Raw genomic sequence first — 22,153 nt, 5'->3', positions numbered from 1 at the left:
CTGGATGCTAGGCCTGGGTGCCTATGGAACGCCCCTCCCCAGTATTCCTTCCAGGCTTTAGCCCTCATCCTCTTTCTTGTTCTACTCTCTTGTTCCTCACTCTGTAACCCTCCACCCCCTGCAACATCTCTTTGTCCCCTGCAGACAGGGGGCAATGTTGCATCCTTCGACCTCCTGCAGGTGGTGGTCCTTTGCCCCTCTGTCACGATTTTCCTCGGAACTGACCCACGGAACATCTATCTCAATGCCACGCTGAGCTCTCTGCCTCTCCTTGTGGCTCCTCCTTCCGCTTGCCCTTTGGTCCTACTCATTCCTGACTCTAGCCCCTTCCCCATTCTGAGCCTCAATCTCCAGCTCCCTCCGTGATGCCCACCACTCTCATAGCCCCGCCCCTCCCTGCCCCTCCCACCTTGAGGCTTCCGCGGCCCAATTAGGCGCCTGCCCCGCCCGCAGCCCCACCCCTCGCCCTCTCCGAGCCCCGCGGAGCGGGTGGGCGGGGCCCAACGGAGGAGGCAGTGGCCCCAGCCAGGGAAGGCGGGAGGAGCTAGGCGCTAGGCGGGAGGCCGCGTTCAGTCGGGCAGCGCAGCGGGAGGGAAGCACGAGGCCGGAGCCGGCTGCTGGGCTCCGCAGCGCAAGCAGCGCAGCGCGGCGCCCGGGCCCCGGCCCCATGCCCGCAGCCCCGCCGGACCGCCCTTGAGCGCGGGCGTCGCGCCCGCGCCCCTTACCCGCCGGCATCATTGCCCCGACGGCGCGGCCGGGTGGCCCGGCTCTCCCAAGGCTCCGCGCCGGCCGGAAGACCCTGCTGGCTGCCGCCGCGGGCGTGGTGATGCTGCTCGTGCTGGTGGTGCTCATCCCGGTGCTGGTGAGCTCCGGCGGCCCGGACGGCCACTATGAGATGCTGGGCACCTGCCGCATGGTGTGCGACCCCTATCCCGCGCGGGGCCCCGGCGCCGGCGCGCGGTCCGACGGCGGCGACGCTCTGAGCGAGCAGAGCGGTGCGCCTCCGCCCTCCACGCTGGTGCAGGGCCCCCAGGGGAAGCCGGGCCGCACGGGCAAGCCGGGCCCTCCGGGGCCTCCAGGAGACCGGGGCCCTCCAGGTCCTGTGGGGCCGCCTGGGGAGAAGGGTGAACCAGGCAAGCCTGGTCCTCCTGGCCTGCCGGGTTCGGGAGGCAGCGGCGCCATCAGCACGGCCACCTATACCACGGTGCCACGCGTGGCCTTCTACGCCGGCCTCAAGAACCCTCATGAGGGTTACGAGGTGCTCAAGTTTGACGACGTGGTCACCAACCTAGGCAACAACTACGATGCGGCCAGCGGCAAGTTTACATGCAACATTCCTGGCACCTACTTTTTCACCTACCACGTCCTCATGCGCGGCGGCGACGGCACCAGTATGTGGGCAGACCTCTGCAAGAACGGCCAGGTGGGCCATGAGGGGGCGTGGGGCTGACCTGGGGGCAGGGCTCCCAGGGAGCCCCCAGGAGAATGCGTATTGGATCAGAGTCGACAGGCACACCGGGCAGGCGTAGGTGGAGACCCTAAAGCGGCCCCCTTAACTATCATGTGAAGAATGGTTGTAATTAGCGGGCACCCCTGAGTCTTCAACCCTTGGGCTTGAGCTCTTAAGGGAGAGGCTACAGGGCACCCGCGGAGTGGAAATGCGTAAAGATAAATCCAACTAGTCAGATCACAGGGCTCTAGGGCGCACGAACTGGTCCGTAGGGGTTTGGCCCGTGGGAGACTGATTCAGGCTGATTTCTCTTGAGAGCTAAGATTCAAGCTGACGCCGACTGGCTTTAAGGGAACAGCAAGGATGCTCTAGGGCAAGGATAAGGAGAAGCAGTCTCCGCGCCGGAGGGCGCTAAGACGAGTGGCTGTGCGCTCAGGAGAAGAAGGAGGAGGGCTGCAGGAAATGTTTTGCGCACAAAGGCAGAGGGAGTTCGTTGCCCAATAGCCTTAACTGCAGTACATCCCTGGCCCTAGAGAAGGGACCATCGAGCTGAACGAACACCCTTTGCAACCCCCCTGGAATGCTCCACCTTTTCCCAGAGTAACAGAGCTATCCTGCGCCTCCCGGGAAAAAGTTTCCTCTAGAGGCGGGGCGGAGTGATGGAAACTCCCCTCCTTAAAGTCTCCAGGTACAGCTCCTCCAGTATCCTAGAAAATAGGGAGCTGGTGTGCACGTGTCTGAGACACGGATGCACAGCGGTGTCCTTGGAACCACCCACCCTGGGTTCTCAGCTCCCTGCGCTCTCACCTCTGGGTTACAGGGGCCCCACCCCGGGGGCGTGGTCAGACTGAACCTTCTTTTAGCTGAGGCCAGGGTCAAAATTGAGGGTAGGCAAGTGGAAGCTGGAAGGAATCCCCTACAATTGAGACTCCAGATCTTCTCGGAACCCCTCCCACTGCAGCACTACCCTGCTTGGGTATCTGCAAAGTTTGGGGATAGGAGAAAGGGCAGAAAGCCTATCTGTGTGGAAGTCTGTCCTCTTTTTTTCTTCTGCCTGCTCCTCCCAGTCCCCACTATCGTGTCTGCCTCTTCTTGCTCTGTCTTTTGACCATTTCTTACTGGAATCTGCCATTCATCTCTGTCTCTCTTCTCTGGGTTCACCTCCCCCCACTTCTCTATTGCTGTGACTCTCTCCCATTTGTGTCTATCAGGCTTCTGGTGTCTCTCCTCTTTGTCCTTGGTTCCTGACCAAACTGGGAGGCTCCAACATCTAGCAAAGGCTCATGCAGACAGCCCCACAAGTCCCCTTATTAATCACCAATAAGGCATGCAGCAATGTCACCTTCATTGAGGGACTGTCTTCCTTCTGCAAAGAAAGTTTGAGCTAGTCCAAAGTGAAGGCTTCAGGGACTAGGGGCTTGCTGGCATTGAGAGTGGTCACTAGTCCCTTAGACATTGCTTAGACCACAGGGGGTCACAGCAGGGCCCCAGCTATAGGGCATGAGGAAGCTCCCAAGATAGCAGGTGCTTGTAGTGGGGCTGCTTGCCTTAGTCCCTTGGAGGCGGAAACATTCCCTAATCCCTTCCTTCCCTACCAGCAGTGCTAGGATGCTGTCAGAGCATAATGGAGGAGAGGTAACAAGCTGAGAGGACCACAGGCTACTGCAGGATCACTGGATGGGAATTTTAGGGTTTCAAAGACTTAGCACATTAACAGGTACTCAAGACCACCCCCCCCCAACAACAACAACAACAAAATAACCAAGAATAACAATGGAGTCTACAGCCTTTTGTGACTTCTTCCAGATTGTCCAAGAGGCTGGCTGAATCTTACCAATGAGCCCTCATGTTAGCTGTGCCCTCCACAAGAAACAAGGTTTGAAGCTTGTTGGGCACCAAGGGGTTAGTAGGTTAGTCCATCTACACTCTAAGACTTTATGGCTTATGTAGTGGGCACAATAGTACTGGGCATACACTAACACACTCAATACACACTGCATTAAAGGTGGGCTGGGGGTGCACCTAGCAACTCCTGTTTCCAAATGTGTCCTCTGAGAGAGAGATCCGGTGGTGGGTCCGCCCTACCCTAGCTCAGAACCACTTGGCAGAGAGGAAGGGATGGCAGCTCTGATTACCAAGTCAGGAGACACCACTGAGGAGGAAGGAGAAGGTCATGTGTAGGGGAAGACTGGCTTAGAGGTATGAAGCCATTTAACTAGGCAGAGGATAAGAATGGCCGGGCTGCAGAGTGCGTGGGGGCCGAGGGGAGAACCTTCCACGTTCAGTGCCTTCAGGATCAGAGGCCTCCGTAGGTTTTGAGTTCCTACTTTCCTGCTTGCAGAGGGGTTTCCGATCTGTGCTTTGGTCCTTCCCTGGACAGGATGAGTAGAAAAAGGGATTGTCAGCCACATGCCTAGTGCCTAAGGACCCTTGTGTGCAGTCCACTGCACATCCACGGGATAGCTTTGAGTCAACACTCCCAATCTGATGGCTCCTGGTCCTAGTGCTTAGGAGGAGGAGCCTGGGGAAAGTGATCTAGGCTGCTGAGTTGCCCACAGCTACCTCCGTGTCTATGGTTGACACAGGTCAGGGTGGACACAAACTGATAAACATGGCTACAGGCAGAGGTTGTATGAGGACATGCCAGTGGTCAGTATGCTTTTTGTCTAGGGTGGGGTGTATGGGGAGGGTGGGAGTATTAACACATGGATTAGGGCTTGGAGGATGAAGGCTGACAGATACATAAATTGAGGACTGTGCTGTTAAAAAAAGAAAGACCTACTGAGGGACAGGCTTGGTGGCACACGCCTTTAATCCCAGCACTCAGCAGGCAGAGGCAGGAGGATCTCGGTGAGTTCAAGGCCAGCCTGGTCTACAAAATGGGTTCCAGGACAGCCAGGGCTGTCACACAGAGAAAGCCACCAAGGATCAGCTTCTCATCTGGAAGGTGGACAGAGATCCACCTATTCTCTAGACTCTGGGGCCATTCTTAGCACGGAGCCTAGAACCTGGCATAGAAGAAACCAAGTAAACTTCTGAGCCGACAGTGCTCTGGGAACCAGGCTGGCGACTTCTGGGAGCCATACCTGCACACCCAAGACCTGTGGACTGGGGACAGGAGTACTTTTCCCAGCTATACCCTGGCAGCTCAGTTCCCCTGGTCAAACCACTGCCTCAGTTTCCCCTCTTGGCAGTCCCGCCTGATCCAAGGCACAGCCTGCTTTCTGGCTTCCATGGCAACCTCCATTTCCCCCATCCTCCCTCGGGCTCCCAAGAGGAGCTGTATGCAACTGCCTCAAATCTTGGGTAGGGAATTGGGACCCCTGGGTTCCATTTCAGGATCCCCTACTGTCTAAGGATGGAAGGGCATAAATTCTTGCTGCTTCCATGGATAATTAGGATAATTACAGCAACAATCATGGTGATGAATAAATAATAAACGTAAACATAATAGTTCTGATGCCTGTCACATCACCAGGAGATTCCTGTTGATGGATGACTGTGTCCTAATGGATTTGGCTATTAAAGTGCACACTGTTTTAATGAGTTAAGGCTAAATTAATCTGGGTAATAAAAATAATTGTTATTAGTGCTAATTTATTAGCAAAGATAATGAAGTGCACGTGTAGGAATAAATACTACCAGGATTGGGGCCCAGGGAACAATACAGAGTCTGGCTGCTTGCTCTTAGCTCCTCTCTGCTAGTTTTAAAGCCCTATCAAGACTTAATTTTTTTTCTTTATCATCTTAAGGCTTTTGTAAAGGTGGCAGTGGTTGGGTAGGATTTCTGATCCATTTTTCTAGGCAAACTGAGGGTTTAGATAAGCAGTCTCTTCCTTATCTCCTCCCACCTTGTTTGTTTATTTTTTTCTGAGACAGCATTTCTCTGTGTAGCTTTGGCTGACATATGACTATACTCACTTTGTAGACCAGTCTGGCCTAGACCTCACAGCAATCCACCTGCCTCTGCCTCCTGCCTCCTGCCTCCTGCCTCCTGCCTCCTGCCTCCTGCCTCCTGCCTCTGCCTCCTGAGTGTTGGGATTAAAGGTGTGCACCTGACTGCCAGGCCCACCTTTAAAATGTTAGTATATATATTTATTGTGAGGAGGCATAACATTTCTTGGTGTGGAGATTCAAAGTCAGCTTGTAGGAGTCGGTTCTGTCCTGCTATGTAGGTTCCTGGGGACTGAAATCAGGCTTGGCAAGTAAGCACCTTTATCTCTGAGATATCTATCTCATCAACCCTTCCTCCTGCCATTTTTAGATGTTTTCCAAGTTATAATCCACGTGGTTCCAGCCCAGGGTGGGAAGAGGTTAAGGAGAGGGACAGGGCCAGAAGGACACTGGCCACTGGGAGGGCTGCATCCAAATGTATTGGGCCCCCTTTGGTGGAGCGGTGCTGCTGAGTCAGCTGTTTTAGCAAGGCGGCTCCATGGTTCTGCTTCCCTCCTCTTCCCTTTCTCCCTCCTCGCCAGCTGCGATTTGGGTTCAGCCTAGACATTAGTCTTCTGTTAGAGGGCTACAGGAGCTGCCTTCAGAAAAACAGTGCGATAGAGAGGAACTGTGCAAAAGCCCACCTGAGAACAATACCCTTCCCCACTGCAAGCCACAACCCAGGGATGGCTTTTCTCCCCTCTCTCTCTTTTTATTTTTAAATTTTTTTTTAAAATATATTTTATGTGTATGGGTGTTCTCCCTGCATGTATGTCTGTACATCACATGTGTGCCTGATGCCTTACAGAGGCCAGAAGAAGGCTACAATTCCCTGGAGCTGGAGTTTCAGACAGTTGTGAACTGTCATGTAGATTCTGGGAACTGAACCTGGGTCCTCTGGAAGAACAGACAATGGTCTTAACCACTGAGCCATCTCTCTAGTCCCTCTTCTCCTGTTTCTTACCCTTGGACTCAGGGAGACCCTATGTTCTAAAACTTCATTCTCTTGTTCCCTCAGAAATATCCACAGATAATTCAACTACCAACACCTCCCCCGATGTCTTAAAACTAGTCAGAGCCTCAAAAAGTCAATGAAACCTTCAAATCCCAATGTTAGTACTTCTCTTGACCCGTTTCCTCCTGTCCTCACTCCCCTTTAAGATAAGGACCACAGAAGACAGAAGGCTCCAATTCCTTTCTGTCTGTCTTGTTCCTCTCTGCTCTCCTGTGATAAGACATAAAGGGCTGGAAGTCCTTTGGCCAGGGCAATAGTCACGGGGACATAGCTATAACTCCCAGAGGCCTTGGGCAATGAGGTCACTCTAATTCCAGGAGGGGAGAGCATTACCAGGCCTTAAGTCTCAGTGCTCCAGTGAGAGGGACTCTGGAATGAGCTTTGATAAGACCAGAGACCCTGGCTCTGGGAGAGCTTCCTACTAACAGTCTGGTATTGCTACAGCTGTATCACCTATGTGGCCAAGCTGTATCCTTTGTCCATGCGTTTGACATAAGAGCAGGTGGGTGGTGACAGACATGAAAACACTGTCTCTGTTGAACCAGGAGGGAAGGGATGATAAGGAGAAGGGGAAGATCTTGCATCTCTGGTAATACAATGTAGCTCTCTATGCAAGGAAGAACTTCCAAGCTGGGCCACCAGTGAAGGCACTGAGGTTGGCAGTAGGCAGATGGTAAGACCTGCAGGAGTTACAGAGTAACATTCCATCTGGACTTCAAATTCCGGCCCAGATGTATTCTGCCCTAGAATCCAGGGCTCCTGTATGTCTGCTTCCAAAACTGTTATACATGATTAGAATGGGGTAGGGTGGGACGATGGGGAAAAGCTAGCCAAGGTCCTGAATGGCTGGAAAGCTGGGTGTTAGGGTCCCCAGATCCTCACCATGTGGCTGCCTCACCTCCTTCCCCTCTCACACTGCCCCACTCCCCATCCCTATCCCTACTTCCACCCCCCATTCCCAACCCTACCCCCCTTAGGTGCGGGCCAGTGCAATTGCCCAGGATGCAGACCAGAACTACGACTATGCCAGCAACAGCGTGATCCTGCATCTGGACGCAGGGGATGAGGTCTTCATCAAGCTGGATGGAGGCAAAGCACACGGGGGCAACAGCAACAAATACAGCACTTTCTCTGGCTTCATCATCTACTCGGATTGAGCCCCCCCCCCCGCACCCCTTTTCATCCGTGGCTCTTCATCCTTGGACTCCCCTCAGAGGCAAACAAGAATCCACTCCCCTACTCATTTTCAAATTGCCTGACCAAGGCTGCCGACCCTCCCAGGCTGAATTGTCCTTAGCCTGCGTCCAACCACCCAGTCTTTCCTCCGCTGAACACAAAGCTCCCCTCTTCCCGCACGCACGCAGTTCCGGCCCGGGTGGCAGGTTGCCTTCCTGGTCCCAGCCTGCACTGTATATGTGTACAATAGGACTGTTTACTGAGCCCCCCTCCTGCCAGCCAGCCCCAGTCTGGGGAGGGGGGCAGGGAGTTGGCGCGGTTGCTTCCTGTAGGGTGACCCTGCCTTGGGGAGGAGTGGGTTAGGGGTTGGATAGCTTCCCAGCACCCACAAAACCCTGGAACAGCTGCACCCGGTCTGACCAAAGCTATAATAAAAACATTTTGACCCCATGGGGATTTCAGTCTGTGCCCTGGGGAAGTCTGTAGGAGGCGCCCTGGACCTTGTCCTCTAGGCTGGCAGAGTGTGGTGAAAGTTTCTAGAAGCAACCAGATGCAGAAGTCTTAACTGCTCCAGGAGGGGAAAGGCCAGAAGGTCTAACGCTCACCACCACCCCAAGTGGGCAGCTAGAATGGGAAGCAATCCAGCTGTATCTTTGTTTGGTTTGGTTTGGTTTTTTGTTTGTTTGTTTCGAGACAGGGTTTCTCTGTATAGTCCTAGCTGTCCTGGAACTCAAAGCCCAGAAAGGACCAAGTTTTGCACTAAAATCTGGTTGACCTTGGTCCAGTCAATACTTCCCCGCCTCTTTCTTCATCAGTCAGATGTGGGGAAGCAGACCCACTTTGCTGGATTGAAGATTAAGGAGGTATAACGTGCGTGCTCAAAGTACATCAATCTTCTCGTTAAAGTCTGCAGAATGTGTGCAGGTACTCTGTCACCCAAGCTGGAGCTAGGGGAATGGTAGGTTTTCTTCCACAGAGGTTAAAGTGACAGAGTTCTGTGGTTGTACTTGAATCTAAGTCACTTCATCTCTTTGGCCTGCCACAGCCTCTACCAACCTCTCCGAACTGTGAGGCTGTAACACGCAAGTAGGGCATTTGGATATTTCTATTATAGTTGATATTTAGAAAACACTCTGTGTCAGACACTGTAGACACCTTATAAAAATGTCCTCACCGACATATGTGTGAGGTGCAAAATAGGTTCATGGAAAGTGCTCCCGTGCCCAAAGATGCTATTTAGTCAATTTTAATGATGTACTTATTTTGAGATGGAGTCTTCCTCATCATCTTGTCCAGGTTGGTCTTGAATTCCTGAGCTCAAGTGATGGTATTTCAGCTTCTCAGTTGGGATTACAGGTGCACTGCATTACACCTGGCTATTTTATCCAGGTTTAGATAAAAAGAAACTGAATCCCAGAGAGGCAAGGGCCACAGGGCCAGACACAGACAAATGCCAATATTTGAGCCAAGGACAGTGCTCTTACCCAGTGCTCCATATTCATAAGGAACTGGCATCTTTAAAGCAGAGCTGAGGCTGGCATTGGGACTGCCCCACCCCACCCCTCTCCTTCCACCTCAGCCCTACAGAGGCCTGATCCATTAATAAGCATCTGCCATGGGCCGCAGCCATGGGGGTGGCACTTTGGGAGAGTGCAGAGGCTCTATCTACATTGAGGAAAAGTCCCATCTGGCTCCCCAGGCTGGCTCAGCTGGGGAGACAGGAAGGAGGGGGAGCCACCCTCCTGGCCAGGCCCCATGTATGGACCCTTGTCAGTGCTGGCAGATTTGAATGGCTCTTTTTATCTTTCCATCTCTCCCCTATTTTCCCCCTACTGCCAGCTGTGGCCATTTAATAAAATTAGTTTAATGCTTGTTCCTTCCCTGTGGGATCTGGAGATTGAAATCTGCGGGTCCCCACAAACCCAATAAAACCCCTGGCAGGTCTGGATGGAACTAGAGTCCCCGTGGGAAGTGTGATTAGATTAGAAGGCACTCCTCCTGTCCCCCAGTGATGTCCACAGCTGCCTGATTCTTTAATAAGCACATTGACTCAGAATTACCCAGGAGCCATAGTTGGGGGTTTCTACTCTACTTGAGAGGCCATAGAGACTGACCCAGGACCTCTGATACAACCAAAAGCATGCTAATCATGTCTACAGTGGCTAGCTGGCTGATTTGCTTTCCTTTCTGGTGACTTGATAATCTTCATGTCATTTTGAGAGATGAGACTGAAATCTTCATTCTTACTGTTGAGGACCCACAGAAGGAAGCTCGTGACGTGTGACGTGCCTGTGGTCCTAAAGGCAGGGCTTTTGTGGTGCAGCTGGGACTGGATCAAAGCCAGGGAGTTTTTCTACCTACCCAAAGCTCCAGGGATGCCCTGTGGTGCTACCTGCTTGACACTTAGGCAACATTCCAGCCACAGGGGAAGCTACTAAGGTGTCTTTCTCAGCAAACAGTGGCTCTCTAGGACAAAAATCTGCTTTTTTCCCCTCCGACAAGAGACAGCTGATGGGGGCAAGAGCTATATCTCCACCATTCAGGCTGGGACGTTTTCTAACAGCAAGGCTTGTGTCTCCTGCGTCAGACAAAGGGGACCTCAAAGTCTGTATTTTCTTTTCAAACTGTCATCTAACTCCCTTGATGGGGAGCTGTGTGTGTGCTTCAAACAGTAATTTGATCCCTCAGTGTAGTAGTCCAGTGGGCAAGCACAAGTTTACTTTTCTGTTCTCAGAGGCCTTTCTGTGATGAGGGGAAAGTTTCTGCTGGTGAGCTGGGGTATCGTTGACAAGACTGTCTCCGTTGCAGCTGGGAGCTCAGTAAGAGCAGAGGGTGTGTCTTCTCCTTCAGCCTTCTCAGTTGGGGGCTTTTCAGGCACAGGGTATCCCAGGGGTGGGGCAGAGTGGAAAATGGAAGAAGGCCAGGCAGGCAGAATGTGAATCCAATTCAGAATGTGAGGGAACGGAAGCAAGAAGTCTCCCCGGTCGCTGCCCCTTTAGAAAGATGCATACTTACTTAAGGAAGAACACCCTATCAGGGCAGGAGTGATGGCAGAGGTATCCCTGGAGTTCACTCACACAGGAATGGCAGCGACCAGTCATAGATGCTGGTGTCACCCTGGTTTCTGAGGTTATGGGGTCCACTGCTGGGGGCTGCCCTAATTGGATGACTTTGCAGGAAGGCCAGGCAGGTGCACTCAGCCCTCCGCTTCAGCTTCCTACAAACACATCTGCCAGGCCGAGGTCTAGGGGTTAATTGGCTCCTGCCTCACTCCTGGTAACCAATATTTCATTTACTGCTCAGAGGGGGAGCTGCCCAGACAATCAATCCTGGACAAGCATCCAGGAAGTGGGGAGAGATGGGCAGGCGTGGGAGGAGTTTGGGGAGGAGGCAGGAGCTACAGACCTTCTCTGGGTCTCCAGTGGGCCAACTACTCAAAGCAACTCTAACCCTGGCTGGAGTTCTGCCCACCATGGCAACAGCCCCAAGACCCTCAAAGGTTGAGAGCAAATTCCAGGAGTCCAGAGGTTCCCCCCGCTACAGCCAGCCATGCTGTTTCCCCTGCCCTGGTGCCCTCTGCATTTCCTGATCTAGATGCCCCACTCCACCCCCAGATGAAGCTGTGTATGACAGGTTAGATGCTGTTAATAAGGCTTTTTTCACACGTGACGATGGTATATATGAAAAAACAGAATTGGAGGTGTGAGTTCCTAGCTCCCAGGTAACAAACCTTAAAATTCTACAAATGAGGTGATAATAAAGTGGAAGCGAGAAGTCTATACACGTGTGGGACAGGAAGGGACCTGAAGGGTTACTGAGAAATATCACATAGTGGCTGAAAGAGGAAAGAGACCAGAGGACTCTCCCACCCCAGGCAGATTCCATAGGCCACCCAGTTGTTTTACTTGCTGAAACAGAGAATCAGAATCCCAGAATGGGTGGATTCCACCTCACAGCTGGAAACACACAAAAGCCCAAATAAAGGTTGCCCAGGACAGAGCTAGAACCAGAGGTTGCAGGACCTAGTGGATAAACATGGAGTGGAGACAGAAGAACAGGCTCAAGTCCTGACTGTGTTAGATGTTCTAGAAAAAAGACAGTTCATTTTTCCGACCTTTTGTTACCTCATCTACAACATGGGGCTGGATAAAACAAAAATCTACGTGAAGGGCTGTCCTGAGGAAGTAAATGAGACCTGTTTTGCAAATTATGAAAAAAGTGTCTATGTTGTAATCCAAGTCTCCTGCGTTGGGTGATTAGCTGTCTGCCAGTGCCTGGGACTGATGTGATGGCCCCTATGAGATGATACCTGGGTTGCTTTCTGGCCTGGTAATGACCAAGTGGGTGTGGAACCCTAAGGGGAGGATCCAGCATGGGGACCCAGGAGGTAGAGCTGAGTACTCAGAACGTGCTGTCTCGTCTCCATTCTGGACTCTTCCACCCTTCCCTCTCTGCGGCTTCCAACTTGGGATGAGTACAGGGATACCCAAAGGCCTCCATCTGTCCTTGTCTGGATTTCCTCTGTTCACGTCAGCAGATAGCTCCAAACACCTACGCACACGCAAGGCCCAGTGCCAAGAAACTAGAGAAGAACCCACTAGAACGGTGGTTCTGGTTCTCAACCTGTGGGTCACGACCCCATTCACAGCAATAGCCTAAGACCATTGGGAAACACAGCTACTTACATTACAATTCCTAACAGTGGCAACTCATAACCATTATGAAGCAGCAATGATAGTGTTATGGTTGGGGAGGTCAGCACTACCTGAGGGTTTTGCAGCATTAGGAAGGTTGAGGACCATTGCTCTAGAGAGTCACAGTACCTATGGGGACCCTAGAGATACCCACAGCGTAGTGGCAGGGGAACCTTCACCAAGTGTGAGCAGGGGTTACTCTGAGACGATCGTACTAAGTGGGGCTTGCTTTGTTCTTGTTTTTTGTTTTATGAGTATATAAAATCTGTGCCCCTGCACCTGGAGTTGCTGTAGTTGAAGTTTTGGTGTGAACGTGCTTCTTTCCTCCCGGTCTGAGCAGCAATTCTCCCCCTAAGTTATTTAGCACACCTTCTGTGATGCCTCCTTCCAGCTGGTGAAGGGCAAATCCGAAGGCATCTCCCCAGGTCCCCAAGGTAGAAGTCCCTTAGGTCCCTTAGCAAGAAGTTCCAACCTGGATAGGAAAACTGCCAAGAGCATGAGATCTAAAGACCTCCCCGTGACTGACTGACCAGATCTAGAGGTGGGTCCTCCAGGGCCCTTGGTCACTGCAGGTGCCTGCAGAACACCTGCTTGTTCTTCAAAGCCCAGATTCATTGCCTGCTTGTCTGTGAAGCTCGCCAGTAGCCACCTGTCCCGAGAGTCAGCCTTGGGATCTTCCAAAGAGGACAATGTCCCCTTTAAAACAGAACACTGTGCCTGACACATAAGAACCATTGTGCCACCGGATGGTGGCAGGCCCCGTGCCTTTCATCTCAGCAGAGGCAGAGGCAGGCAGGTCTCTGTGAGTTCGAGGTCAGCTTGGTTTACAGAGTTCCAGGACAGTCAGGGCTACACAGAAAACCCAGCCTTGAAAGACCAAAACCAAAGCAAAACAAAGCCAAAAACCATTCTGCCACAATGATAGCTATTTTAAATGTCTCTCGCCCTCCTTAAACTCTCCCCTCCCCCACCCTACCCTGGGATATGGGCACTGTGAGACACTACCCAGGTGTCCTTCAGGGCTGAAGGACCTGTTCCCTTGACTGCTAGGAGTGCTGCCAACAGACTGCATTCAACTGCCTGAAGATCCCTCTCCTGGGGGATTTACCTCTGCCAGTGTGAATGACTTGCTCGCTCACTTGCCTTGGAATTTAAGGGCTCAGCTCCCTGTCCAGGCTTCCTGTCCCTTTAAAGGACCCCACTGAAGTATCCTCCTGGCTTCAGAGATCTCAGCACACTTCCTCCCGTGGCCCCATCCTGCACCATTCTCTTCTGCAGGTGTTAACTCTAACAGTTTATCTCTGAAATCAATCATCAGTCAATCAATTGGAACCTATTCTACCAACCTGAAACACTTGCCCCCCCACCCCCGATCTTTTTAAATCCTTTTTTTTTTTTTTTTTTGAGACAAAGTCTCTTCATGTAGCCCTAGCTGGCTTGGAACTCAGTCTATAGACCAGGCTGGCAGAGAACTCAGAGAGATCCGGCTGCCTCTGCCTCCCAAGTGTCTGGATTAAAGTTACGCACCAGCACACCTGGCTCGCTCGTCCCACTTTGTTTTTTGAAACATAGTTGCTCCCTGGGGTCTGGGGATTTCTCCCTAGGCTAGGATTACTGGCCAGAGAGTTTCAAGGGCACGGTCTTCAGGTCTTCGCTTCTCCAGGGATTACAAGTGCCTGCTACAATGCCCAGTTTTTTATGTGGGGGATGGGGATGGAACTCCAGCTTGCATGGCAAGCACTTTACTGACTGAGCCAGCTCTGCAGCCCTGATAATTTCTGTTTTTGTACCAGTCTTCAACTGCTCATTGTCCTTAGCTCTTCTCCATCAACATTTAAGTTTTTCTTATACATAAAAGGCCTCCTTTGACTCTCTGCCCCTCCCCTCATTACTTCCATGTCTCTCTGTTCCCCCTTGAGAATTAAATGTCCTCAAAGACTGGTTACTACTTTCCTCTGTCCCATCCTGATCTAGGGGTGCCATTCCCTTGAAACTATCCAAGACAAGGCTACTTAAGAACTCCACAGTGACAAAGCAAATGGACTCTTTAATCCTCATTCTGCTTTGAAGTGGAAACTTGAGGGTTCTTTGGAAAGTCCGTTGGTGTTTTGCTGGGACAAACACGTGAAGGAACGTTTCCTTCAAGAGGACACAGGTGAAAGACTAAGGCAGATTCATGAAGGAACGTTTGCTGAAGCAAACATGGGAGAGAGGATGTTCTGCTAAAGCAAACACATGAAAGGACACACGATGAAGGATTCTTTGCTAACGGCACTCATATGTTGGTCCACCTTACACTGCATAGTTGAGCTGCATTTGTCTGGACTCCGTAGACTCGGGCTGATTGGATTGCATGTGCTGAGGCAAGACACATGGAGGACACATGATGATTGGAGGTATAAATAGGACTCCACGGAATGATGGAGACAGAGCTTGGGTTGCTGGTATAGCTAGCTGTGCAATGCTTGTGGGTCTTGAGTCTTCGCTGATCTTCGCTTCTCTGAGAGACACACCGCTGAGAACTCCTGTTCCTATTGGTCCCTCCTGTGGATTCCAGCCTAGGCTGAGGCCTGGCTGTCTCTGCTAGTTTGCTTACCTGACTCTACCGAACTGAACTGCTGGTGTGTCCATGAAATGTTTGTGAGTAGATCGAGCTGCCGCTGCTGACCTATGAACCAAACTGCCCATTTCCAGACAACACAGATGGGAGTTGCTTCAAAGAACCTTTCTAAACAGGTCCATGTCCCCTATATCCTTTCTTTTTCACTACCTCTGGTGAGTGGTGGGCTACAAGGGAGGTTAAAGCGTTTAAGAACCACCATTAAAAATAAGATTAGCCGGGCGTGGTGGCGCACGCCTTTAATCCCAGCACTCGGGAGGCAGAGGCAGGCAGATTTCTGAGTTCGAGGCCAGCCTGGTCTACAAAGTGAGTTCCAGGACAGCCAGGGCTATACAGAGAAACCCTGGCTCGAAAAAAAAAAAAAAAAAGAAAAGAAAAGAAAAAAGAAAAAAAAAAAAGGAAAAAAAATAAGATTAAAAAAACTAAAGTTACACTGCTTAGCTTCTGTACGAGGTTAAGACATCAAGGTTACGTAGGCTTAAGATGGCAAGAATGATGTTTTACCACAAAGCCCGATGGTTCAGGCCTGTAAGCCCAGCTGCTTCTCAGACTGAGACAAGAAGAGTTTGAGTTCAAAGGTAACCAAGAGGATAGAGTGAGTTTAAGGGCAGGATGAACAATTTAGTGAAACATTTAAATTAGAGGGCTAGGGCTGTAGCTCAAAGGTAGAGCTCTTGCCTCATATGTGTGAGACTCTGGGCTTAATTCTCAGGATTGCTAATAAATAGATGAACGAGTGTCAGAAAGATGGGCTTGATCCAAGGGCCTTTTCAAATTTGTCTGTTTCTTCATAAAAATATCTATTTACTTAGGTGCATGAGTGTTTGATCTGCCTGGTGTCTGCGGAGGCCAGGAGAGGGCCTCAGATCCCCTGGAACTGGAGTTACAGACCATAGTGAGTGGCCATATGGGTCCTCTGAAAGAGCATGTAGTATCTCTATAGCCCCCCCCCCCGAAGCTAGCCCTCCAAAAATATTTGAAGCATTTAGTACCAGACCTTAATAATGCAAAGGGCATACAAATTAAATAGACGGGATGTGGCTCAGTTGTACAGCATCTGCCTGGCACGCACACGGTCATAGTTTTGAACCCTGGAATTAAAAATAAAAATGTTCAGATGTGCTTCCCACTGGAATCCCCTAATCATCTAGGGCCTGTTATTTCAGAAGTCACAAAGTTAGATATCTGGACACTCCAAAGATGTAGACCACACCAGCTAAGAAGCACTTCTTGCCTTCACAGAAAGAAGACAGATGCTAAAACTGCACACAACTCTCGGGTTCAGAGCCTAAGTCTTGAGGATATTTTTTTTTCTACATTTACTTATCCCCTATATATTATTATACATGTATTAATGCACACGCCATAATAATCTTGGCTTAATTTTTTCAAAAACTATTTTAATAAGAGTTCTTAAATGCTCTAACCTCCCTTCTAGCCCACTACCCACCAGAGGAAGTGGAAAGAACAGTTATTAGGGCATGCGGGGAGTAGACCGGCTTAGAAATAGTTCTTTGGGGGATCCCAAAGTCTTTGTTGTCAGGATGTCAGCAGTTCAGGCAAACCACAGAATACAAATCAGCAGTTTCAGTTCAGTCCTCTCCACAGACACCACACACAAATCAGCAGCCGCAGCTCGAGCCAGAATAAACCACGAGGCTCCACCAAATTGGCGTGAGTCTGTGGAGGTAGTGAGAAGCCGCCGGAATACCACGAGAAGTTCTTTGGCAAGTTTCTCTCTATGAAGTCACGACAAGTGAAGGTCAGTGACTCAAAGCAAGGGCAATATGTGCCTGTTATCAGCAAAGACTGGTGAGGCCGAGCAGTTTGAGCCGAAGCACAAGCCTCATCCCGCTCCTGTGGTCATATTTATATTCTTTCTAAACATCACAGGTCCTTTCACCTGGGTGCCCCAGCAAAGCATCACTATGACCTAACTGAGTCTCCAAAGAATCCAAAATTTCTACTTCACAATAGTCATGTTGAAGACATAGGACAACCTGTGGAAGCCAATTCTCTCTTCCACCATGTGAATTCTAGGGGTTAAACTCCAATCGTCACCTTAGCAGCTTTTACCACTGAACTACCATACAAGCCTGCCTTGAGCTTGTGGGTACACAAACACACACACACACACACACACACACACACACACACACACACACACATATATATATATATACCTTTTTTTTTTAAATTTACAGTGTTGGGGATCAAACACATGACCTCGTGATTGGTAGGCAAGCACTCTACCACTGAGCTACACGTTCAACCCTAAGCCTTAAAAAAAAAAAAAAAAATTCTTTGTTTTGTTTTTTGAAACAGGGCCTGGCTATCCAGGAGCTTGATATATAGGCCAGTCTGGCCTCAAATGCACAGTGCCTCCTGAGTGCTGGGATTAAAGAAGTGCACCACCACACCCAGCTGAAGTCTTTTTCTTTTTAAATGATGTGTACACGTATGTGTCTGTGAGTGGGTATATGCATGCACAGGAAGGTTGCTGGCAGAGACCAGAAGGGGTTGTCAGATCCTTTGGAGCTGGAGTTACAAGCAGTTGTAAGCCTCCCAGTATGGGTTCTGGGAACTGAACTCAGGTCCTCTAGAAGAGCACCGGGTGTTCTCAACCACGGAACCATCTCTCCAGCTACCAGGCTTTAGAATTCTTGTTGAGCTAACTATATATCAACTGACCTTCTCACCAAAAAAAAAAAAAAAATTATTTTATTTTGGCTTCTGAGATCCAAGAAACAGACACTTTGCCAGACTCTCTCTCCCTATTTTCCTTTATACCTAAGCTAACATACCCAGTATTTCCCAGTGTCTTAGTTTGGGTTTTACTGCTGTGAACAGACACCATGACTAAGGCAACTCTTAAAAGGACAATATTTACTTGGGGCTGGCTTACAGGTTCAGAGGTTCAGTCCATTATCATCAAGGTGGGAACATGGCAGCATCCAGGTAGGTATGGTACAGGAGGAGCTGAGATTTTTACATCTTCATCTGAAGGCTGCTAGAATACTGATTTCCAGGCAGCTAGGATGAAGGTCTTAAAGCCCACACCCACTCCAACAGGGCCACACCTCCTAATAGTGCCACACCTTGGGCCAAACATTTTGAAACCATTACATTCCACTCCCTGACCCCCATAGATTTGTTCACATGCACGGGAGCCATAACTAGCCATAGAATAATGCTAACTTCAAACATCCCCATAGTCTATAACAGTCTCAATAATGTTAGAAGCCCAAAGTTCAAAGTCTCTTCTGAAATTCATCCAATCACTTAACTATAATCCCCAAAGCAAGACAGGAAACCAGCTAGCAAACTCCAAACTCTGCATCTCCGTGACTGATGTCAAAGTGGTCTTCAGATCTCCAACTCCTTGTTCATCTTTGTTGACTACAACAAAGTTCTTTCTCCTGTGCTGGTTCCACTCCCTGTTAGCAGCTTTCCTCAGCAAGTATCCCATGGCTCCAGCATCTTTAATATCTTTGGGTCTCCAAGGCAACTTCAACTTCATAGCTTCTTGCTCCAGTGTCATGATTTTCTGGGCTCCTCCAAAGGGCTGCTGTCATTTCTCCAGCCCTGCCCTCTGTGGCACTCTACACTCAGGTTGATCCATCCACTGCTGCTGCTGTTTTTGGTGATCATCCCATGGTACTGGCATCTCCAATACACTGGGGTCTTCCACTGCAATTAGGCGTCACCAATAGGCTCTCATAGGGTCGCTTCATGGTGCCAAGCCTCAACTTCTTTGCATGACCCTTTTAGTCTGGGCCTTCATCTACAACTGAGGCTGCATCTTCACCAGTGGTCTTCGATGGCCTCTCACAGTGCTGACCCCTTCATGCCTTCAAAACCAGTACCACCTGGGTGATTCTTACATTACCCAGCTGCAGCATGAGGACCTTAGCTATCTCTAGAATGCAGCTTCTTTATGTTCTCAGAAAACAATTCCCAGAATTCACCTCAGTGATGCTGGTCTTTTCTTATTCACTGATAATTTCTTTAAATGTTTTTTTAAGATTTATGTATTTATTTATTATATGTAAGTACACTGTAGCTGTCTTCAGACACTCCAGAAGAGGGAGTCAGATCTCGTTATGGATGGTTGTGAGCCACCATGTGGTTGCTGGGATTTGAACTCCAGACCTTCAGAAGAGCAGTCGGGTGCTCTTACCCACTGAGCCATCTCACCAGCCCCCTCATTGATAATTTCTTAGCTCCAGCTAACTAGCATCAATTGTCCCAGTAGTCTCCTTCTCCTCTTGACTCTAAAGCCAGAGTCAAATGGCTGAACCTGCTAAGTTCTGCTGCTTGCTGGGGCTGGAAAATGGCCCCCTTGTTTTATTATATTATTACCAGCTTTCTGTTTTCAACAAATTTATTCTCTTCCTAAGCTTGGTTATCCTGGAACTTGCTCTGTAGACTGACTTTGAACTCAGAGATTTGCATGCTTGTTTCCTAAGCATGGGATTAAAGGTGTGGTTCACCATGCCTGAATTTTAAGTTTTTTTCTATTTGGAACTTGCTCTGTACCAGGGTGGCTTTAAACTTAGAAATCTGCTTGTCTTTGCCCCTCCTGGCTTGTACTACCATGCCTGAAACCGAATTTAGCTGGGTGGGATTTCAAGCCAAGTTCACCACTCCCTTAATTCGATTTAATATCCTTGAACACAGGATTCAGCTTCATTTCACTTCCTGGTGCCCCTTTAATACCACATATTTTATACCTTTCCTTTCTAAGCTTGCTATGCTTGTTCAAAATGTTCTTCATGAGACTTAACCAAAGAACAAAGTCCCCACTGGGCTTTTTGAGACTTACTTTGTCAATGCAATTAATATAAATCTCTTTACCTTAGCCTCACCATAGACTCTTCAGACAAGGGCAAAAGCGGCCACATTCTTCACCAAAATATCACAGAAATAGTCTCTAGGCCACACACTGAAATTCTTCTCCACTGAAACCTCTTAGGCCAGGTCTACACAGTTCAAATCACTCTCAGCAACAAAGTCTCCCATATTCCTACTAGGATAGCCCATTAAGCACCACTTTAAGCATTCCACTGATGTCCAAATCCAAAGTCCACATTCTTACAAACAAAAGCATGGTCAGGCCTATCTCAGCAGTACCGAGTATGGTTCCTCATACCAACTTCTGTCTTAGGGTTTTACTGCTGTGAACAGACCCCATGACCAAGGCAACTCTTTTTTTTTTTAATTTATTTATTATATGTGAGTACACTGTAGCTGTCTTCAGACACTCCAGAAGAGGGCATCAGATTTCATAACAGATGGTTGTGAGCCACCATGTGGTTGCTGAGATTTGAACTCAGGACCTTCAGAAGAGCAGTCGGTGCTCTTAACCTCTGAGCCATCTCACCAACCCCCCTTTTTTTGTGGTTTTTCGAGACAGGGTTTCTCTGGCTGTCCTGGAACTCACTCTGTAGACCAGGCTGGCCTCGAACTCAGGAATCCGCCTCTGCCTCCCAAGTGCTGGGATTAAAGGCATGTGCCGCCACGCCCGGCTCCAAGGCAACTCTTATAAGGACAATATTTACTTGGGGCTGGCTTACAGGTTCAGAGGTTCAGTCCATTATCCTCAAGGTGGGAGCATGACAGCATCTAGGCAGGCACGCCTCAGGAGGAGCTGAGAGTTCTACCTTTTCATCTGAAGGTGGCTAGGAGAATACTGACTTCCAGGAAGCTAGGACATGGGTCTTAAACCCAGGCCCACAGTGACACATTTACTCCAAGGCCACACCTTCAAATAGTGCCACTCCCTGGACCAAATATATTCAACTCACTATACCCAGCATGTTTTAACTATACCCTGTATCATCTTATGTTATTATTAGTTATTAATTCTCTTCTCCCCCACCTCTGTCCCTTTTCAGGAACTCCCTATAGTTCAGGCTGATCTAGTATTTACCATGTACATGAAGCTGGCTTTGAACTTGTAACATTTTCCCTCTCCTGCCTTGGCATGTATCACAATCCCCACCTGTGATAAATATCTAAGTTTTTCCTATAGACTGGGAGCTCTGTATATCACATATCACTGTAACCTCTGAACCTGTCATAACAATCGTTGAATGAATCTGAGAACACCTAGTGCCATTTTATTGAACATCTACAAGGTGCGTTATTCACATTACGTTTTTTTTTTTTTTTTTAATTTTTACTTATGGGGATTTAGCTCAGTGGTAAAGAAAAGGCCTTGGGGGCTAGAGAGATGGCTCAGCGGTTAAGAGCACTGACTGCTCTTCCAGAGGTCCTGAGTTCAATTCCCAGCAACCACATAGTAGCTCACGACCATCTGTAATGCTCTCTTATGGTGTGTCTGAAGAGAGCAACAGTGTACTCATATACATTAAAAAATAAATAAATAAAATGAAAGACCAAGCAAACTTCACTCACTCAAAAGAAAAGGCCTTGGGTTTGGTTCTCAGCTTGGGGTGTGTGTGTGTGTGGGGACGTTTAGGGCGCAAAAAAACAAAACAAAACAAAAACAAAAACAAAAAAACCAGATTTACAGTAAGCGAGGAGGGAACTTCTTTACCAGGAAGCTATCATTAAACAACTGTTCCTTTTGGAGACGGAGAAGGCAAGAGTATTCAGTGTTCTTGTATCTTTGTACTAACCCTAACTTCATGTAATTTTGTTGTTTTTGTCCTCACTAAACTAAGTGTGGTGAATAAATAATTTGAGTCAAGTTATCCAGTATTAAATGACTCTACTAGCTTGTTCACAGTTGTGGTGAAAGAAACCCTACAGTAACCTTTACATGCCCCAGACTTGCTCACAACGCCACCATGAGGACAGTTTACTTGAGAGAGAGATCGAGTAAAGTTCTCATGTAGCTCAGGCTGGCCTGGAACGCTCTACCTGGAGGGTGGCTGGTTTCGAACTCAAATAGATCCGCCAGCCTTTGCCTTCTGCGTGATGGGATTAAAGGCACGAGCCACTCTGAATTGGAGGGTGCCTATTTAAGCCACAAAAGCAGGTTTTAAATTCTGTCGAATGTGTGGTCGCTGTAACCGCTGCTGAACTCAGCCCACAGACCACAGAGACGGGGCAGGCCCCCTGGTTACACTGCTAGAGACTCGATTCTGGTGGCAATTCCGCTCCGTCCGGTTTGATTTGGCCAAAGAAACCCAAGGCGCGCAAGAGAACTAGTGCGCAAGCGCACCCCCGGCTGTCTTTGTTACTTAGGAAACAGCCAATCAGCGAGCCGGGCGGTGACCAATGAGAAGCGCGGATGA

The 22,153-nt window shown here is 49.4% G+C and overlaps 1 protein-coding gene across 1 annotated transcript; it reads left to right on the top strand.

Moving 5' to 3' along the window:
* The first annotated feature begins 571 nt into the window (after positions 1-571).
* On the top strand, positions 572-8,024 carry C1ql1 (complement component 1, q subcomponent-like 1). Its single transcript, NM_011795.3, has 2 exons — positions 572-1,423; positions 7,376-8,024. The coding sequence occupies exons 1-2, from the start codon at positions 827-829 to the stop codon at positions 7,553-7,555; spliced, it is 777 nt and encodes a 258-aa protein (NP_035925.2). The 5' UTR covers positions 572-826; the 3' UTR covers positions 7,556-8,024.
* The last annotated feature ends 14,129 nt before the right edge of the window (positions 8,025-22,153 follow it).

Source organism: Mus musculus, chromosome 11 (genome assembly GCF_000001635.26).
Source record: "Mus musculus strain C57BL/6J chromosome 11, GRCm38.p6 C57BL/6J".
NCBI lineage: Eukaryota > Metazoa > Chordata > Mammalia > Rodentia > Muridae > Mus > Mus musculus.
The sequence above is the reverse complement of the archived record's forward strand: the minus strand, read 5'-3'. Positions and strand labels throughout refer to the sequence as shown.